The sequence below is a fragment of the Macaca thibetana genome, chromosome 2 (genome assembly GCF_024542745.1).
Source record: "Macaca thibetana thibetana isolate TM-01 chromosome 2, ASM2454274v1, whole genome shotgun sequence".
Lineage (NCBI taxonomy): Eukaryota > Metazoa > Chordata > Mammalia > Primates > Cercopithecidae > Macaca > Macaca thibetana.
The window spans coordinates 103,541,126-103,562,447 of NC_065579.1; the positions used below are offsets into that span (position 1 = coordinate 103,541,126).

Below are 21,322 nucleotides of genomic sequence, written 5' to 3' on the forward strand. Positions count from 1 at the left end.
AATTCAATTTTAGCATAATAGCACAACAATAGAGTTCTCCAGAGAAACCAAACCATAGGACTTACACACACACATGCACACGCAGACACACACAGACACAGACACACCAAGAAAGAGGGAGAGAAAGAGGAAGAGAGAGAAATATAGATTGATTTTTTGTGTGTGGCTTTTTTTTTTTTTTTTTTTTTTTTGAGACGGAGTCTCGCTCTGTCACCCAGGCTGGAGTGCAGTGGCCGGATCTCAGCTCACTGCAAGCTCCGCCTCCCAGGTTCACGCCATTCTCCTGCCTCAGCCTCCTGAGTAGCTGGGACTACAGGCGCCCGCCACCTCGCCCGGCTAGTTTTTTGTATTTTTTAGTAGACACGGGGTTTCACCGTGTTAGCCAGGATGGTCTCAATCTCCTGACCTCATGATCCGCCCGTCTCGGCCTCCCAAAGTGCTGGGATTACAGGCGTGAGCCACCGCGCCCGGCCGTGTTTTTTTTTTTAAGACAGAGTCTTGCTCTGTCATCTGGCTGGAGTGCAGTGGCACAATCTTGGCTCACTGCAACCTCTACCTCCCAGGTTCAAGCGATTCTCCTGCCTCAGCCTCCTGAGTAGCTGGAACTACAGGCGCCTGCCACCACGCCCGGGTAATTTTTGTATTTTTAGTAGAGACGGAGTTTGACCATGCTGGCCAGGATGGTCTCGAACTCTTGACCTCGTGACCTGCCTGCCTCAGCCTCCCAAAGTGCTGGGATTACAGGTGTGAGCCACCACGCCCAGCCTATAGATTGATTTATTGTAAAAATTTGTTCATGAGATTATGGGGGCTAAGAAGTCCTACAGTCTGCCATCTGTAAGCTAGAGAACCAGGAAAGAGAATGGTGCAATTTAGTCTGACTCCAAAGCCCTGAGAACCAGGAGCTCTGATGTCCAAGGGCAGGAGAAGTTGGATGTTCCAGATGAAGAAGAGTGAATTTGCACTTCCTTTGCCTTTTTGTTCTATTTGGACCTTCGCAAGATTGAATGATGCCCACCCACACAGGTGAGGGCAATCTTCTTTATTACTCAGTCTACCAATTTTTGGGTATTTTTTTTTAGTATTTTGGGACAGGATCTCACTCTTGTCACCCACGCTGGAGTGCAGTGGCAAGATCTTGGCTCACTGCAGCCTCAACCTCTTGAGCTCAAGTGATCCTCCCACCTCAGCCTTCCTAGTACATGGGACCATAGGCATGTGCCACCATGCCTGGCTAATTTTTTATTTTTTGTAGAGACAGGGTCTCACTCTGTTATCCAGGCTGGTCTTGATCTCTTGACCTCAAGAGATCCTCCCATGTCAGCCTCCCAAAGTACTGGGATTATAGGCTGAGCCACTGTGCCCAGCCTAAATGCTAATCTCTTACAGAAGGACTCTCACAAACATACCAACTATCTGGGCATCTCTTAGCCAAGTCAAATTGACACATAAATTAACCATTTCATAGCACTCTTCCCTTTGAAGTTCGTCTATATTACTATCATTTTTTTGTGTGTGAGATGGTATTTTGCTCTTGTTGCCCAAGCTAGAGTGCAATGGTGCAGTCTCAGCACACTGCAACCTCCGCCTCCTGGGTTCAAGCGACTCTCCTGCCTCAGCCACCCAAGTGGCTGGGATTACAGACACCCGCTACCACACCCGGCTAATTTTTGTATTTTTAGTAGAGACAGAGTTTCACCATGTTGGCCAGGCTAGTCACAAACTCCTCACCTCAGGTGATCCACCCACCTCAGCCTCCCAAAATGCTGGAATTATGGGCGTGAGCCACCACGCCCGGCCATTATTATTATTATTATTTATTTTATTATTATTTTTTTTCTGAGATGGAGTTTCAATCTTGTTGTCCAGGCTGGAGTACATTGGCACAATCTTGGCTCATTGAAACATCCGCCTTCTGGGTTCAAGTGATTCTCCTGCCACAGCCTCCTGAGTAGCTGGGATCACAAGCACATGCCGCCATGCCCAACTCATTTTTGTATTTTCAGTAGAGACTGGGTTCGTCATGTTGGCCAGGCTGGTCACAAACTCCTGACCTTAGGTGATCTGCCCACCTCGGTCTCCCAAAGTGCTGGGAGTACAAGCATGAGCCACCACAGTCTTCCCACCTTAGCTTCCCAAGTAGCTTCGATCAGAGGCACACACTACCGTGCCCACCTAATTTTTTTTTTCCAGAGATGGTGTCTCACTATGTTGTCCAGGCTGGTCTTGAACTTCTGAGCTCAAGCAATCCTCCCACCTCGACCTCCCAAAGTGCTGGGATTACAGGCATGAGCCACCATACCTGGCCTTCTAGTTATTCTTTTTTTTTTTTTTTTTTGAGACGGTGTCTCGCTGTGTCGCCCAGGCTGGAGTGCAGTGGCCGGATCTCAGCTCACTGCAAGCTCTGCCTCCCGGGTTTTTACGCCATTCTCCTGCCTCAGCCTCCCGAGTAGCCGGGACTACAGGCGCCCGCCACCTCGCCTGGCTAGTTTTTTGTATTTTTTAGTAGAGACGGGGTTTCACCGTGTTAGCCAGGATGGTCTCGAACTCCTGACCTCGTGATCCGCCCGTCTCGGCCTCCCAAAGTGCTGGGATTACAGGCTTGAGCCACCGCGCCCGGCCCTAGTTATTCTTAATTGCCCTCTCGTCAGTGTGATTTGTGGTAGATTTGCATATAGTCTACCACAATTTTTTTCTCTCTGAAAAATAAAAACTAGAGGATTTGTAAGAGAAATGTAATATTCAAGTAAGGTTACACTTATTTTTCTAAACATCTGCCCCCTGATTTTTCTTTTCAAATCATCAGGATTAGGAAGTTGGACAACTTTATTTATTTTAGAGTCTAGAATAGAATGCGGCCAGGCACAGTGGCGGGTGCCTATAATCCCAGCTGCTCGGGAGGCCGAGACAGGAGAATCACTTGAACCCAGGAGGCAGAGGTTGCAGAGAGCCTAGATTGCACCATTGTACTACAGCCTGGGCGACAAGAGTGAAACTACATCTTAAACAAACAAGCAAAAAAACAAAACAACAACAAAAAAAGAATAGAATGCATGAAATCTTTTAAATTTTACATTCAAAAATTTTTTTTGAATTTTTTTAAACTTTTAGGTTCAGGGGTATATGTGCAGGTTTGTTACATAGGTAAACTCTTGTCACAGAGGTTTGTTGTACAGATTATTTCATCACCCAGGTACTAAGCATAGTACTCAATAGCTATTTTTTTTCTGATCCTCTCCTTCCTCCACCCTTCACCTCAACTAGGCCCCAGTGTCTGTTGATCTTCTGTTCATGTCCGTGAGTTTTCATCATACAATGTATGAATTCTTTGGTTTTTGTTTTGTTTTGTTTACTGAGATGGAATCTCACTCTGTTGCCCAGGTTGGAGTATAGTGACACGATCTTGGCTCACTGCAACTTCCACCACCTGGGTTCAAGCGATTCTCGTGCCTCAGCCTCCCAAGTAGCTGGGACCACAGGCGCATGGCACCATGCCTGGCTAATATATTTTTATTTTTAGTACAGATGGGGTTTCAGCATGTTGGCCAGGCTGGTCTCAAACTCCTGACCTCAGGTGATCCAACGGCCTTGGCCTCCCAAAGTGATGGGATTACAGGTGTGAGCCACCATACCCGGCCCCTGTGTGAGTCTTTTTTTAAGAGTTGGATGTGGCCAGGCGTGGTGGCTCACGGCTGTAATCCCAGCACTTTGGGAGGCCGAGGCTGGCAGATCACAAGGTCAGGAGATCGAGATCATCCTTACTAATACAGTAAAACCCCGTCTCTACTAAAAATTCAAAAAATTAGCCAGGCATGGTGGCGGGCGCCTGTAGTCCCAGCTACTCGGGAGGCTGAGGCAGGAGAATGGCATGAACCCAGGAGGCGGAGCTTGCAGTGAGCTGAGATGGCACCACTGCACTCCAGCCTGGGCAACAGAGCGAGACTCAGTCTCAAAAAAAAAGAAAGAGTAGGATGTATAGTTGAGGAATAACTGTGATAGCTTCTTTTTCATTAGAAATTAATATTTTCATATTAATATTTACATATAAATATGTATATGAATATGGACTTTAAAAATAAAAATGTGATTTGCCTTAGCAGTGGTCATAGGAAGTCTGTGTTCCTTTTTTTTTTTTTTTTGAGATGGAGTCTCGCTCTGTCACCCAGGCTGAAGTGCAGTGGCATGATCTCGGCTCACTGCAAGCTCCGCCTCCCGGGTTCACGCCATTCTCCTGCCTCAGCCTCCTAAGTAACTGGGACTACAAGCACCCGCCATCACTCCTGGCTAATTTTTTTTGTATTTTTTAGTAGAGACGGGGTTTCACTGTGTTAGCCAGGATGGTCTTGATCTCCTGACCTCGTGATCCACCTGCCTCGGCCTCCCAAAGTGCTGGGATTACAGCCGTGAGTCACTGCGCCCGGCCCTCTTTATACTTTACTATTTTATTTTATTTTATTTTATTTATTTTATTTTATTATTTTATTTTATTTTGAGGTGGAGTCTCGCGCTCTCTCTCAGGCTGGAGTGCAGTGGCATGATCTTGGCTCACTGCAACCTCCGCCTCCCAGGTTCAAGAAATTCTCCTGTCTTAGCCTCCCGAGTAGCTGGAATTACAGATGCTTGCCACCACGCCTGGCTAATGTTTCTATTTTTAGTAGAGACGGGGTTTCACTATCTTGGTCAAGCTGGTCTTGAACTCCTGACCTCGTTATCCACCCGCCTTGGCCTCCCAAGGTGCTGAGACTCTCTTTTTTTATTTCCCTGCTGGATACTAAGGTTTCTCAGGGTCAAGTCTTCAAATCTAATCAAGCAATGTTTTGATGCTATGCTAGGTAGAGATCTGCCATGTTTTTGGAATCATTTATGTTACTTATCACTTCAATATTTCACAAAGATTTGTTTTCTTTTTTCCCTCCTATTCTAGTGAGACTCTGTACAACTTTGTTTCTAATGTTAGAGAAAGCATTCACAGGGTAAGTACAGCTACTTTTCAAGGAGTTAGAACATCTTATATTTTAAGAAGTTTAATATTTATATTGTATTGACTTTAGTTAATGTAGAATAGCAATATTTTAACTACCCCTATTTATCATGAAATGACAATTCTCTAAGATAGTAAAATAAGGCAACAGCCTGTGAATTATTTCATAATTTTGGGTTTCTTAGTTGCAGACGTCTGTGGAAAAGTCTGAGGAACATCTCAGTTCAAGAAGCCAATCTATTTTGGATTCTTTGGAGACTGTGGCCAAGACATGTGAGTGCCTCATGTTTGAGGTATCAGCAGAGGGCACTGGTAAATGATGAACATGAACTTTCTGACCCTAGCCTGGTTTCCAGTGGTGAGGTTCCTCACAGGGTTTCAGATGAGAGGATGGGTACATAGGGTTTGTCCTGAAGAGATGTGGAGCACACTAAGCCGGGTAGTGGGGCCCACCTCTATGTGACAATGTTCTGGTCCCATGATGCCTTTTGTGAAGCGCTAATCCCCCACCTGGTAACCATGCTGCCTCAGGGCAGGTAGCTCTGCTGGGTTTCTCATCTCACTGCCTGAAGTGAGTCAGCAACATCCTTGAGTCCCAAAGGAATTGCTGCCTGTGCTGTCTATAGACACCGACTGCCCCCTAAGGAGTCAGAAATACTGTAGTACCTACTGCTCTTCTTGCTGCCTTGGTTTCGGTGAGAGCTGTATTGTGAATCACAGCATCATTCTTTTTTTTTTTTTTTTTTTTTTGAGACGGAGCCCAGGCTGGAGTGCAGTGGCGCAATCTCGGCTCACTGCAAGCTCCTCCTCCTGGGTTCACGCCATTCTCCTGCCTCAGCCTCCCGAGTAGCTGGGACTACAGGCGCCTGCCACCATGCCCAGCTAATTTTTAAAATTTTTTTTTTTTTTTTTTTTTTTTGAGACAGAGTCTCGCTGTGTCGCCCAGGCTGGAGTGCAGTGGCGCGATCTCGGCTCACGGCAAGCTCCGCCTCCCGGGTTCACGCCATTCTCCCGCCTCAGCCTCCGAGTAGCTGGGACTACAGGCGCCCGCCACCACGCCCAGCTATTTTTTTTTTTTTTTTGTATTTTTAGTAGAGACGGGGTTTCACCATGTTAGCCAGGATGGTCTCGATCTCCTGACCTCGTGATCCACCCGCCTCGGCCTCCCAAAGTGCTGGGATTACAGGCTTGAGCCACCGCGCCCGGCCTAATTTTTAAAATTTTTTAGTAGAGATGGGGTTTCACTGTGTTAGCCAGGATGGTCTCCATCTCCTGACCTCGTGATCTGCCTGCCTCAGCTTCCCGAAGTGGTGGGATTACAGGCGTGAGCCACCACGCCCGGCCCCATTCTCAATTTTACTTATAGTTTGTGGTTTATAAAATCCTATGCTCCACCAATTAGTGGTTTACATTTAGATGAAAACATGGCCCTTGCCCTATAAAGAGAAGACAGCGAATATACAGTTCTCCTTAGGTGAATACCTCTCTAGAACCACCTGTTTCCTAGCAAAATGATGAGCTGATGACTGTGCATCTGCACTTGTTTGCATTTGTCTGTGTGTTTATTTTATAAACAAGTTGAAATCAAATGCCATGGGGTGGACTGCTCATAATTTACGAAAATTAATGTCTTCGTGTGGCCTAAAAATTAATCCGCAACTGTCTGCATAGAAGCACTGTACTGTCTGCTGGATTTCAACCTGGGCATCCCACACACAGGGCAACTATGCATCTGTTTAGAAACTTGTTCTGGGGCCGGGCACAGTGGCTCACACCTGTAATCCTAGCACTTTGGGAGGCCAAGGCGGGCAGCTCACAAGGTCAGGAGTTCAAGTCTGGCCTGGCCAATATGGTGAAACTCCATCTCTACTAAAAATACAAAAATTAGCCGGATGTGGTGGCAGGGCCTGTAGTCCCAGCTACTCGGGAGGCTGAGGCAGAAGGATTGCTTGAACCCGGGAGGCGGAGGTGGCAGTGAGCCGAGATGGTGCCACTTTACTCCAACCTCGACGACAGAGCGAGACTCCGTCAAAAAAACAACAACAACAACAAAGAAACTTATTCTGGAAGCCTTAAGACTGTTATCCCCACAAGAAGTAGCAAGACAGAGAGCAGAAGCAAATCAGGGATGCTTCCTTTGTATAACATGATAGAGTAACTCATTTATAAGTACCCAAGGAAAGTACTCTGTTTTTGTCTTACATTTAAAACTGGGTGGGCCAGGTGCAGTGGCTCATGCCTATAATCCCAGCACTTTGGGAGGCCAAGGCAGGAGGATCACCTGAGGTCAGGAGTTCGAGACCAGCCTGGCCAAAATGGCGAAACCCTGTCTCTATTAAAAATACAAAAAAAATTAGCTGGGCGTGGTGGCAGACACCTGTAATTGCAGTTACTTGAGAGATTGAAGCAGGAGAATCGCTTGAACCCGGGAGGCAGAGGTGGAAGTGAGCTGAGATCGTGCCACTGTACTCCAGCCTGAGCAACAGAGTGAAACTCCCCATATCAAATAATAATAATAAAACTGGATGAAGTACAGAAAACGAGGATTGCAGCAAAAGTATGGCATTTAAATCCCAGAAAAGGGAAAGGAAATGCCTGTGGCCCAACACAAGATCAAGGCAGAGACAGAACTAAAACTGGATCTGGCTTAGAGTAGGCAAAGGGATCCTGATCCTTTGCTCCAGTGGTTCCTTAATTTTCTTTTTCTTTTCTTTTCTTTTTTTTTTTGAGATGAACGAACTCTCGCTCCTGTCCCCCAGACTGGAGTGCGATGGCACAATCTCGGCTCACTGCAACCTCTGCTTCCCGGGTTCAAGAGATTCTCCTGCCTCAGCCTCCCGAGTAGCTGGGATTACAGGCGCCTGCCACCATGCCTGGCTAATTTTTGTATTTTTAATAGAGATGGGGTTTCACCATGTTGGCCAGGCTGGTCTCGAACTCCTAACCTCAGGTGATCCACCCCCCCCGCACCTGGCCTCCCAAAGTGCTGGGATTATAAGCATGAGCTCCCCGTGCCTGGCTGGTTCCTTAATTTTCAAAGGGTAAGACTCAGAAGAGAGGCCCTGCGTGGTGGCTCCCGCCTATAATCCCAGCACTTTGTGTTTTTGTTTTAGTTTTTCTGAGATGGAGTCTTGCTCTGTCACCCACGCTGGAGTGCAGTAGCATGATCTCAGTTCACTGCAACCTCTTCATCCTGGTTCAAGGGAGTCTCCTGCACGAGTCTCATGCAGGTGCACACCACCACACCTGGCCATTTTTTTTTTTTTTGTATTTTTAGTAGAGACAAGGTTTCACCATGTTGGCCATGCTGGCCTTGAACTCTTGACCTCAGGTGATCAGCCCGCTTCGGCCTCCCAAAGTGCTGGGATTATAGGTGTGAGCCACCACGCCCAGCCTAATTCCAGCACTTTGGGAGGCCAAGGTGGGTATATTTGCTTGAGTCCAGGAGTTTGAGACCAGCCTGGGAAACATAGGGAGACTTTGTATCTACAAAAAATAAACAAAACCAGCAGGGCTGGGCATATGCCTATAGTCCCAGGTACTAGGGAGGGGAGGTGGGAGGATAGCTTGAGCCTGGGAGGTCAAAGCTGCAGTGAGCCAAGATGGTGCCACTGCACGCCAGCCTGGAAGCTAGAGCGAGACCCTGTCTCTAAACACTAAAACTAAAACTAAATAAATAAAATGAAAAAAAAAGAAAAAAGAAAGACTCAAGGGTGGACGTGGTGGTTCATGTCTGTAATCCCAGCACTTTGGGAGGCCAAGGCAGGTGAATCACTCGAGGTGAAGAGTTCGAGACCAGTCTGTCCAACATGGTGAAAACCCATCTCTACTAAAAATACATAAATTAGCCATGCATGATGGCTGGCGCCTGTAATTCCAGCTACTTGGGAGGCTGAGACAGGAGAATTGCTTGAACCCGGGAGGTGGAGGTTGTAGTGAGCCGAGATGGCGCCACTGCACTCCAGCCTGGATGCTAGAGTGAGACTCCATCTGGGAAAAAAAAAAAAAAAAAAAAAAGGCCGGGCATGGTGGCTCACGCCTGTAATTCCAGCACTTTGAGAGGCCGAGGTGGGCAGATCATGAGGTCAGGAGATCAAGACCATCTTGGCCAACACGGTGAAATCCCGTCTCTACTAAAAATACAAAAAATTAGCCGGGCATGGTGGTGAGCCCCTGTAGTCCCAGCTACTCGGGAGGCTGAGGCAGGAGAATGAGGTGAACCCAGGAGAGGGAGGTTGCAGTGAGCCGAGTTCACGCCACTGCACTCCAGCCTGGGCGATAGAACCAGACTCTCTCTCTCTCAAACAAACAAGAAAAGCCCAGGCGCAGTGACTCATGCCTGTAATCCCAGCACTTTGGGAGGCCGAGGCGAGTGGATCACTTGAGGTCAGGAGTTTGAGATCAGCCTGACCAACATGGTGAAAACACATCTCTACTAAAAAAAAATACAAAATTAGCCAGGCGTGGTGGTGCAGGCCTATAATCCCAGCTACTTGGGAGGTAGGAGAATCACTTGAACCCGGGAGGCAGGCACTCCAGCCTGGGCAACAAGAACGAAACTCTGTCTCAAAAAAAAAAAAGAAAAAAAAAAGACTCAGTAACAAACACAGTAGCATCATATCAATTAGAAGGACAGGTCATTCTTGAAAACGGGCACAAGTAGCCTATGCAGAATAATTCTCTTTCTTGGTAGGAAATGATGAGGAGTAGAAAATCATTGAGAGAGGAACCAGACAAATCCTATAGCATATGGCCAGGTCCAGTCCAGCTATCCTAGAGCATTGAACTCCACCTCAGTGCATTCTGCAAGCTTTCAGTCTCTACTCACTGCGCTCATCAGGGAATAGGGAAGTAAAGATACTGTGTGAAAGTGCTGTCTTGCATTGTTATGTAATTGGTGCCTTCACAGATGAGGTCATTAAATATTTTCCCAGTCAGCCTGCCCAGCCAGAAGGGTCACTGTGACCATCTAATCTAACTCTTCCTGTTCTTCAACTGAGGACACTAAGGACCAGAGTAATAAAGTGAATTACCAAAGCCTCTTGTATACTACTTTACCTCATATGTTAAGTCTGGTGACTAAATTATAAAAAGAACTAGAAGAAAACATGGACAACTTTTTTTTTTTTTGACACGGAGTCACGCTCTGTCACTAGGCCGGAATGCAGTGGCATGATCTCGGCTCACTGCAACCTCTGCCTCCCGGGTTCAAGCGATTCTCCTTCCTCAGCCTCCCAAGTAGCCTGGACTACAGGCATGCACTATCACGCTCTGCTAATTTTTACATTTTTAGTAGAGACGGTTTCACCATGTTGGCCAGGCTGGTCTCCAACTCTTGACCTTGTGATCTGTCCGCCTCAGCCTCCCAAAGTGCTGGGATTATAGGCATGAACCACCACACCCGGCCAACCAAATGGACAACATTTTTATAATTTTAGAATGTGAGAAGCCTTTCTAAGCAAAATAGATATAATTGTTAAGAAGAGTGAGCTCCATCTATATGAAAATGGTAGAATGGAAATATCTGTTCATTGTTAAATTAAAACAACAAAAAGGTGCTCTTCACGTGCTCCAGGATACATCTTGTCAGTAAGTGTGACCAGCCAGTGAAAACTGGGAAGAGTATTCCTAAAAAAGTTGGAGGAGGTCTCATCTTATACAAGGAGGCTGCCAGATCTTTCCTTAGGCTCTCATCAGCACCTGAGGGAGAATAAAACTACAGAGTAAAAGGAAAATCACTGGCCATCTGGGGAAAAGCATTCATTTCTAAGTTGCATCACAATCTGATCTCATCTCAATTGAGGCCTTGTCAAATTGCTAAATAAAAACAAATTGTTTAAAAATCATCTTAACAGGAAAACAGATATTGTCCAGAATATGGAAATGGATTTTAAATAGCATTTTTACATAAAAGCTAAAAATATCTAATGTTTATAGTCAAAGCAAAGAAGAATACTCTTCTAGACACACATACACATACAAACACAGGACCTATAATGTATATATAGATACGCACACGTATTAATGTAAAATTCCAGCAACCAGTGATAATGTTAAATCCAGGAAGTGAGACCAAGGTCTGCAGAGAAGAGATTCAGTCATTTTTTCATTGTATGCCTTTTTATACTTTTATGGTTTTCAGTTATTTTCATAACTAAATTTTTTAAAAGAAAAAATATGGATAGACTTTGGAAGTAATGAGTCTGATACAAAAGCTCTTATAAAAGAGAAGACACCGGCCGGGCGCGGTGGCTCAAGCCTGTAATCCCAGCACTTTGGGAGGCCGAGACGGGCGGATCACGAGGTCAGGAGATCGAAACCATCCTGGCTAACACGGTGAAACCCCGTCTCTATTAAGAAATACAAAAAACTAGCCGGGCGAGGTGGCGGGCACCTGTAGTCCCAGCTACTCGGGAGGCTGAGGCCGGAGAATGGCGTGAACCCGGGAGGCGGAGCTTGCAGTGAGCTGAGATCCGGCCACTGCACTCCAGCCTGGGCGACAGAGCGAGACTCCGTCTCAAAAAAAAAAAAAAAAAAAAAAAAAAAAAAAAAAAAAAAAAAAAAAAGAGAAGACACCAAACATACGTTGCCCTGGGGACAAGAAGTGAACTTATGGGACCTCAGATGGATGTTTTCTGAGCACTTAATCCAGAATCAAACACTTTGCTTGCCTTTCTCATGCTCTGCTTTTGTGAGGGTCGGTAATGTCTACTGTTGCTAAGAAACATTACTATTTAGGAACTTCTCTATGGAAGGATAATTACATTTGCTCTCTACTATAAATATCTACATGGATGTCTGAAGAATATTTGACTAATTGAGTTTAGGAGCAGGAATCCAATACCTAAGTAAATAGCCTCTTTCTAATTGATTGACACATGGAATTGAACTTGCACCCGTGGTGAGAAATATGGGAAAATTTGCTTTCTAAAAAAGTATTTGGGCCAGACACGGTGGCTCACGCCCATAATCCCAGCACTTTGGGAGGCCGAGGTGGGCAGATCACAAGGTCAGGAGTATGAGACCAGCCTGACCAACGTGGTGAAACCCTGTCTCTACTGCAAATACAGAAATTAGCCGGGCGTGGTGGCATGTGCCTGTAATCCCAGCTACTCAGGAGGCTGAGGCAGGAGAATCACTTGAACCCTGGAGGCGGAGGTTGCAGTGAGCCCAGATTGCGCCACTGCACTCCAGCCTGGGTGACAGAGCGAGACTCTATCTCAAAAAACTAAAAAAATAAAATGAAAATAACAATGCTGGATTAAATTGTTTCATGTTAGTTTAGGAGTTCCATTTTCACTTCTCAATATATTTTACTTAGTTTTTGTTTGTTGGTTGGTTGGTTGGTTTTGAGACAGTCTCTTGCTCTGTCACCCAGGCTGGAGTGTAGTGGCGCGATCTCAGCTCACTGCAACCTGCCCCTCCCAGGTTCAAGTGGTTCTCCTGTTTCAGCCTCCCGAGTAGCTGGGACTACAGGCACATGCCACCATGCCTGGCTAATTTTGTTTTTGTTTTTGTTTTGAGATGGAGTCTCTCTCTGTCACCAGGCTGGAGTGTAGTGGTGCAATCTCGGCTCACTGCAACCTCTGCGTCCCAGGTTCAAGTGTTTCTCCTGCCTCAGTCTCCCGAGTAGCTGGGACTACAGGCGTGTGTCACCATGCCCAGCTAATTTTTGTATTTTTAGTAGAGACAGGGTTCACCATGTTGGCCAGGAAGGTCTCAATCTCCAGACTTTGTGATCCGCCAGCTTCGGCCTCCCAAGGTGCTGGGATTACTGGCATAAGCCACTGCACTTGGCCTTAGTTTTTTTGTTTTTGTTTTTGTTTTTTAAGATGGAGTTTTGCTTTTGTTGCCCAGGCTGGAGTGCAATGGCGTGATCTCAGCTCACTGCAACCTCTGCCTCCCGGGTTCAAACGATTCTCCTGCCTCAGCCTCCTGAGTAGCTGGGACTACAGGCGTGCGACACCACGCACGGCTAATTTTTATATTTTTAGTAGAGATGGGGTTTCTCCATGTTGGTCAGGCTGTTCTCGAACTCCCGATCTCAGCTGATCTGCCCGCCTCGGCCACCCAAAGTGCTGGGATTACAGGCATGAGCCACCATGCCCGTCCTACTTAGTTTTTATATACTTCTTCACTCATTAGTTCATGTGGTTCTGAAGGGTTACTTAGTGTCACCTTGATCAGCCAACCATCTTCATAAGAAGATTTGTTTACAAGTCCAGTATGTTCTACAAGAGCTTCATTAATTTTGGTTACTTCTGCTATTTGAGAATAGAGTTCTTTAGCAGCTTTCACACTTTTCAAAGCACCAAGTTCATCTTTTTTTTTTTTTTTTTTTTTGGGACAGAGTTTCACTCTTGTTGCCCAGGCTGGAGTGTGATGACGTAATCTCAGCTCACTGGAACCTCCGCCTCCCAGGTTCAAGAGATTCTCCTGCCTCAGGCTCCCGAGTAGCTGGGATTACAGGCATGTGCCACCTGGCTAATTTTATATTTTTAGTAGAGGCGGGGTTTCTCCATGTTGGTCAGGCTGGTCTTGAACTCCTGACTTCAGGTGGTCTACCCTCCGTGGCCTCCCAAAGTGCTGAGATTACAGGCATGAGTCACCACGCCCTGCCACCAAATTCATCTTGTTTGTTCAATTTTTTCCCAACTGTAGGGAGACTACAGTAAACATTTCCCAAAACTTCCTGTGCAAAATTGCTGATTCCTACTGTTTTCATGCCATTTTCTGTTGTTATCCATTAGTGTTTGTTAATTACACACTGAGGGAGTGAGGCATATGCAGTTTCCAGAAGGCAGCCAGCATTGCCAGTGGGGTGGTGCAACCCTGGACCCACTTTTTAAAAATTGTGGTAATTGAACAGTGAGAACACTTGAACACAGAAAGGGGAACATCACACATCGAGGCCTGTTGTGGGGTGGGGGGAGGAGGGAGGTATAGCATTAGGAGATATACCTAATGTAAATGAGGAGTTAATGGGTGCAGCACACCAACATGGCACATGTATACATGTGTAACAAACCTGCACGTTGTGCACATGTACCCTAGAACATAAAGTATAAAAAAAAATTGTGGTAAAATACACATAACATAAATGTACCATTTCTTTTTTTTTTTTTTTTTTTTTTTTTTTTGAGACGGAGTCTCGCTCTGTCGCCCAGGCTGGAGTGCAGTGGCCGGAACTCTGCTCACTGCAAGCTCCGCCTCCCGGGTTCACACCATTCTCCTGCCTCAGCCTCCGGAGTAGCTGGGACTACAGGCGCCCGCCACCTCGCCCGGCTGGTTTTTTGTATTTTTTTAAGTAGAGACGGGTTTCACCGTGTTAGCCAGGATGGTCTCGATCTCCTGACCTCGTGATCCGCCCGTCTCGGCCTCCCAAAGTACTGGGATTACAGGCTTGAGCCACCGCGCCCAGCCAAATGTACCATTTCTTACTGCTTTCTTCTTTCTTTTTTTTTTTATTTTTGAGATAGGGTCTCGCTTTGTCATCAAAGCTGGAGTGCAGTGGCACAATCACAGCTGACTGTAGCCTTGACCTCCTGGGATCAAGCAATTCTCCCGCCTCAGCCTCCTGAGTAGCTAGGACCATAGACACATACCACCCCATCTAGCTAATTTTTATTTTTCATTTTATAGAGACAGGATCTCACTATGTTGCCCAGGCTGGTCTAGAACTCCTGGGCCCAAGCAATCCTCCCACCTCAGTGGCTTCCCAAAGTGCTGGGATTATAGGTGTGAGTCACTGTGCCCAGCCTGTTTTTTATTATTATTATTATTATTTTGAGACGGAGTCTCGCTCTGTCGCCCAGGCTGGAGTGCAGTGGCTGGATCTCAGCTCACTGCAAGCTCTGCCTTCCAGGTTTACGCCATTCTCCCGTCTCAGCCTCCCGAGTAGCTGGGACTACAGGCGCCCGCCACCACGCCCGGCTAGTTTTTTGTATTTTTTTAGTAGAGACAGGGTTTCACCGTGTTAGCTAGGATGGTCTCAATCTCCTGACCTAGTGATCCGCCTGTCTCGGCCTCCCAAAGTGCTGGGATTACAGGCTTGAGCCACCGCGCCTGGCCAGCCTGTTTATTATTTTTTCCCTCTTCTAGACTGTAGAATTATTCGGCTGGGTGTGGTGGTTCACGTCTGTAATCTCAGCACTTTGGGAGGCCGAAGCCGGTGGATCGTGGGGTCAAGAGATTGAGATCATCCTGGCCAACATGGTGAATCCCGGCTCTACTAAAAATACAAAAATTAGCTGGACGTGGTGGCACGCACCTAAAGTCCCAGCTACTTGGGAGGCTGAGGCAGGACAATCGCTTGAACCCGGAGGCAGAGGTTGCAGTGAGCCGAGATTCCGCTACTGCACTCCAGCCTCACAACAGAACGAGACTCAGTCTCAAAAAACAAACAAAAAAAATTCATGTAGGTAGACAGTTTTGTTCAAAATTGTTTCCTATGCTCCTAGCACAGTGTCTGACAATAAACTTTCAGATAAAGGTGTATATCTCTGCCAGGCGTGGTGGCTCATGCCTGTAATCCCAGCACTTTGGGAGGCTGAAGCAGGTGGATCACCTGAGGTCATGAGTTCGAGACCAGCCTGGTCAACATGGCAAAACCTCGTCTCTATTAAAATACAATTAATAGTTGGGCATGGTAGTGCATGCCTGTAATCTTAGCTACTCCGGAGGCTGAGGCTGGAGAACTGCTTGAACCCAGGGGGCAGAGGTTGCAGTGAGCTGAGATCATGCCACTGCACTCCAGCTAGGTGACAATGAGATTCTGTCTCAAATTAAAAAAAAAAAAAAAGAAAGAAAAAAGAATGAAGCCCACCAATCTTGCCATGGCCCATACACCCCTCTGTGTAGCTGTGACCTGCCTCCCCTCAGCTGTGGCCTGCTCTGGATCCCTTGCTCACCATGTTTCAGCCATGCTGATCTCAATTCCTCTGTTTGGAACATGCTCTTTCTTCTGCTGGTAATATTCTTTCCCTTACAGTTTTATGATAATTCAGCTAAATAACAGTTTCTTAGGGAAATCTTACCCCTGAGAGTGACTAAGTCTACATGTTACATGGTCTCAAGCACAATATACTTTTCCTTTAGAGCAGTTATTACATTTATAGTTATTTGTATAATTAGTCATTAACTACCTGTTTTCCCTAAGATTGCAATTTCAAGAGGGCTTTGTCTTTTTTTTTTTTTTTTAGACGAAGTCTCACTCTGTCACCCAGGCTGGAGTGCAATGGCGGGATCTCAACTCACTGCAACCTCTACCTCCCAGGTTCAAGCAATTCTCGTGCCTCAGCCAACTGAGTAGCTGGGACTACAGGCACCTGCCGTCATGCCTGGCTCATTTTTCTATTTTTAGTAGAGACAGGATTTCACCATGTTGGCTAGGCTGGCTTCGAACTCCTGACCTAAGGTGATCTGCCCATGTCGGCCTCCTGAAGTGCTGGGATTACAGGCGTGAGCCACCACGCCCGGCTAGCTTTGTTTTGATAACTATTATATCCATAGTGCCTGGCACATAGTATATGCTCATTAAACATTCATTGAATAAATATAAAAGCATCTTCATATGACCTGTAGTCTAGCAAGATGGCGGCAATAAATTGCAACACATTGTGTCATTAAATGTGTGTGTGTGTGTGCAGAATCTCACTGTGTAAAAGAGGGAAATCAGTATCAGTCCTGATGTAGTTAGCACCTAGGTCCCCAAGTCTATTTGGGTCCAAGTGTAAGTATGGGATAAATAAATGGAGGGCAATAAATGATGGTAGGGCACATACACGGTGCTACCAGCAGAGAGAAGCAACACCCTAGCCGAATGGAAATGGTATTTTCTGAGGAGGTTACTGCTGAAAGTAGATGGAAGAACAGGAATTAGCTGGACTAAGGTGGCGATTGGTGGGTTGGGGGGATGACAGGGACAGAAGCAGGGTACTTGAAGCTAAGGGAAGACTTTGCACAAAGACCAATGGTGAGAGAGAAAACAGAGTCCAGTGATGTGGAGGAGGACAAATGGGTAAAGGGAAGTGAGCCCAGATCTTGTTAGCCAATTTAAAGATTTAGATTTTGTTCAGTGGCCAGTGGGGTGCCATTGAAAGTTTCAATGGGCTGGGCACAGTGGCTCATGCCTGTAATCCCAGCACTTTGGGAGGCTGAGGCGGGCAGATCACCTGAGGTCAGGAGTTCAAGACCAGCCTGGCCAACGTGGTGAAACCCCATCTCTACTAAAAATACAAAAATTAGCCGGGTGTGGTGGCACACGTGTGTAATCCCAGCTACTCGGGAGTTGAGGCAGGAGAATCGCTCAAACCTGGGAGGTGGAGGTTGCAGTGAACCAAGATCGTGTCACTGCGCTCCAGTCTAGGTGACAGAGCTAGTCTCTGTCTAAAAAAAAAAAAAAAAAAAAAAAAAATGTTTCAATGAAGGTTTCAGAGGGTGCATGATGATACCTACATTCTACAAAGATCACTCTGATGACAGGGCCAAGAAGGAAGGCCACAGAGGTTTGTGCTGTTGTCTCAGAGTCCCCATTCTCAGAGTCCCCAGCAGGTGCTGAGGTTAGGTCTGCCCTAGCCAGGATCTTGTCAAGGAGGGAGGGACAGAGAACCTGGAGGAACCACTCTGGTCTGCATCGAGCTCCTCCCTTTTCACTGCTGTGGTTCTGTGGTTTGGGCAGATGCATACATAGTCTTCAGAAGGTAAATTGTCATTGTTTTGTATTTAGTACAAGAGACTGTGCAGGCCCAGAATGACCTGGTGTTTGAGGCAGTCCAGGACAAAGGCAACATGGAGCAGGCCATCCTGGAGATGAAGAAAAGATCTGAAGCTGTAAGTGTAAACCCCAACCTCTTTCCAAGTGTGTTTTGGGCTTTGTAACCAGATCCAGAGAGACACACTTTTTTTTTTTTTTTTTTTTTTTTTTGAGACGGAGTCTCGCTTTGTCGTGCAGTGGCACGATCTTGGCTCACTGCAACTTCCACCTCCCGTGTTCAAGTGATTCTCCTGCCTCAGCCTCCCGAGTAGCTAGGACTTATAGGTGCGCACCACCACACCTGGCTAATTTTTGTATTTTTAGTAGAGATGGGGTTTTTCACCATGTTGGCCGGGATGGTCTCAATCTCTTGACCTCATGATCCACCTGCCTCAGCCTCCCAAAGTGCTGGGGATTGCAGGCGTGAGCCACCATACCCGGCTGAGAAACCTTTAAAGTTGCAAATTTTCAGCTAAGACCAGAAGCCAGCACAGGCCACTTGGAAAGGGGCCAGCATATAGGCTAGCTTCCTTTCCCAAGGTTCCTTGACATGATGTGGGCCCCAGGGGTTCAATTCCAGAGTGTCGTTTTGCTTACCCTGGGAGGTTCCCTACAGGGAGCAAGCCGTGGTTCTGCGGTCACATCCAGTGGTCTGTTCTCATGTTTATTGTGCTTTCTGACTTGCACTGTCCATCACTGTCTTTCTCACTGCCTCTCTCCCCAGAGACAAGCAGAGTTTATAGAAATGAAGTCCAACCTGAAGCACCTTGAAGTTTTAGTTGCTCAACAGAGTCAGGAATTCCAGCAGCTGTGTGAGCAGCTAGGCCAGCTGAATGTGCCCAGTGTCCTAGCAGAGCTGAAGAGATTGATCTCAGTGCCTCCAGTACCTGGGCATGTAAAAGACAGCGCTTCTCAGACGTCGCCACCTTTGGCCCAGAGCCTCAATCTCACCGGGCAGGAAAAATACACCTTTGAGAAGCCAGTTTTATGGCAGGCCCAGGCCCTCCCTGCTGCATGGAATCCTGGTATGGGTTCCCTACAGCCTGGAGAATTTGGTGTCTGGGGTGAAGGAGCAAAGAATGATGCTCTCCAAGAAGAGGCTGCACTGCCAGCATTTGGGTCCCATGAAAGAAATAGGCATGTAAAGGACAAGGCAGTGCAGACTAACTGCAAGAACTGGGCTGTTACTAAAACAGATGCCAAGAACTGTGGTTCCAGCATCCAAGGCCATAAGATTCCTAGTGACAGGGACCTGGTTTCCCAAGGAGCCTCACAGCTCACATCACTGGAGATAAACAACTTTTCAACCAGCATTAAGAATGCCTGCCAAAAATATCAAGCCCAAAGTATGTTTTTGTGTGACCCACGTGAACATTTGGTGACTAAACAGAAAGATGGGACTGAAGAAATGCAGGGGAAAGACAAGAAGCAGCAGCCCAGGAAGGCCCACAGGGCCCACAGAGGCAGGCTCCTAGCCAGGAAGCAGAAACAGATCCCAAACCAGACCTCTAAATTCAATTCCAAATATCAGAGTCCTCAGCCTGCAATTTCTGTCCCACAAAGGCCCTTCCTGGGGCAGCAGGAACCCCATGCTCAGCCTCTGCATCTGCAGTATCCCAGGAGCCCCAGAAAACCAGTCTTCCCTATTCTGGGAGGAACAGTCATGCCCAATAAGACAGCAAGGGCAGTGCAGGGAAGACTCTTGCAGTTCAGCAGATGCTCTTCCCAAGACAACAGGCTACTTTCCAGCAGTTCCCAGGGGGACCACCAGATGAGCTGGTTCAGTGACCTCAATCTTGGATGTTCAGAGACCCCTCTATGCAAGGAGGCAGGAAAGAATTTGCTCTATGACCTGGGTTTTGATAGCAGTGATGATGATGACTTCTGACCAGCCCACAGTTAATTTATTGGTCTCAGCTAGAAAGACAAATTGCAGGACATTTGGGCTGGCCAAGAGCAGAAAGTCCCTGAAGCCTGCCAAATACCCTAGGGTCAGAGGCCCTGCTGAGGTGGGGTCAATGGGCACAAGGGGAGGGAAGGTCCAGCACTCTGGGTACCAGGTGCTGCCCATGACAAGGATTAAGTGCATCCTTATTTGTTGGAATGAAATGTGAAAATGGTGGTGATGAGAGCTGAGGCAGCAGCTTGGTTGTGGTGCATCTGGAGCCCCTGGGTGCCTGTACTTGGCGAAAGGCGGGCAGGCCTCCTTATGGAATACTGTGTAGCAGAAGGGCTCTCATAAAACTTGCTGTGGCAGCATGACTCCAAACAACACTTTTGGGTCTTTAAAATATTCCCTACACCTGACCAATACATTTTCAGGCCTCAGGATTTTTTTCTTTCTTATTTTTAGCCACTTATGCTGTCAGAGTATTTGCATTTTTTGATCAGTAGACATATTACAGGACACCCTAAATCTTCTTGTGAACAGAGAAAATGATAAGCCTGACAGTGAAAGAGGTGACATGCACTAGCAAACGTCCAGAGCATCACTGCCCACAAGCCATTTTTCTTCCTGGCTGCTTTTTCCCTTGTCCTGTTTTTCAAGCACTTTCTTAAAACTAATAATATTTTAGACCTTGTATTATTTCTGAAGAGCAGTGGGCTTATATGGGACTTTGGCTTTCCATTTATATCTTGCTGAAGTTTTTTGAATTTTTGCAACACATATGTATTTTTTGTTATCAGAAATAAAACATTTAAAAGCATATATTTTTTTCTTTTTTTTTCCCCCCTGAGATGGAGTATTGCTCTGTCACCTAGGCTAGAGTGCAGTGGTGTGATCTCAGTTCACTGCAACCTCTGCCTCCCAGGTTCAAGCAATTCTCCTGCCTCAGCCTCCCGAGTAGCTGGGATTACAGGCACCCACCACCATACCCATCTAATTTTTGTATTTCTAGTAGTAGAGACGGGGTTTAACCACACTGGCCAGGCTGGTCTCGAACTCCTGACCTCATGATCCGCCTGCCTCAGCCTCACAAAATGCTGGGATTACAGGCTTGAGCCACTGCGCCTGGCCTATTTTTTCTTTCAAGTTTATCAAACTGATATCCTAGTTTAATTTTTAAAATTTACTTATGAAATGAAATAGAAGCCAGGCACAGTGGTTCACACTTGTAATCCTAGCACTTGGGGAGGCTGAGGCAGGATTGCTTGAGGCCAGGAGCTCAAGACTAACCTGGACAACATGGTGAGACCCCATCTCTTTTTTTTTTTTTTTAAGAAGGAGTTTCACTCTCGTTACCCACGCTGGAGTGCAATGGCGCGATCTTGGCTCACTGCAACCTCCACCTCCCAGGTTCAAGTGATTCTCCTGCCTCAGCCTCTCGAGTAGCTGGGATTACAGGCATGCGCCACCACGCCCGGCTAATTTTGTATATTTAGTAGAGATGGGGTTTCTCTGTATTTGTCAGGCTGGTCTTCAACTCCCAACCTCAGGTGATCCGCCCGCTTCAGCCTCCCAAAGTGCTGGGATTACAGACGTGAGCCACTGCGCCCAGCCTGTGAGACCCCATCTCTATTAAAACAAAAACAAACAAACAAACAAAAACAAATTAGCTGGACATGGCAGCATGCACCTGTGGTCT

General features: G+C 46.7%; 3 protein-coding genes across 9 annotated transcripts in view; 2 read left to right on the forward strand and 1 right to left on the reverse strand.

Moving 5' to 3' along the window:
- Positions 1 to 20,443, forward strand: part of IHO1 (interactor of HORMAD1 1) — a 65,295-nt gene extending 44,852 nt beyond the window's left edge. For 5 of the 7 annotated variants that reach the window (XM_050780833.1, XM_050780837.1, XM_050780834.1 and 2 more), the window contains 4 exons: positions 4,925 to 4,973; positions 5,167 to 5,293; positions 17,709 to 17,812; positions 18,460 to 20,443. In XM_050780833.1, the coding sequence (XP_050636790.1) occupies positions 4,925 to 4,973; positions 5,167 to 5,293; positions 17,709 to 17,812; positions 18,460 to 19,623 (1,444 nt within the window). In that variant the 3' untranslated portion in view covers positions 19,624 to 20,443. The remainder of the gene's footprint in view (positions 1 to 4,924; positions 4,974 to 5,166; positions 5,294 to 17,708; positions 17,813 to 18,459) is intronic. The other 2 variants (XM_050780839.1, XM_050780836.1) reach the window with 2 other exon arrangements.
- TCTA (T cell leukemia translocation altered) overlaps positions 1 to 21,322 on the forward strand; it is a 405,836-nt gene that overhangs the window by 221,037 nt on the left and 163,477 nt on the right. The window lies entirely within an intron of this gene.
- Positions 1 to 21,322, reverse strand: part of CCDC71 (coiled-coil domain containing 71) — a 224,062-nt gene that overhangs the window by 77,903 nt on the left and 124,837 nt on the right. The gene's annotated exons all lie outside the window — the stretch shown is intronic.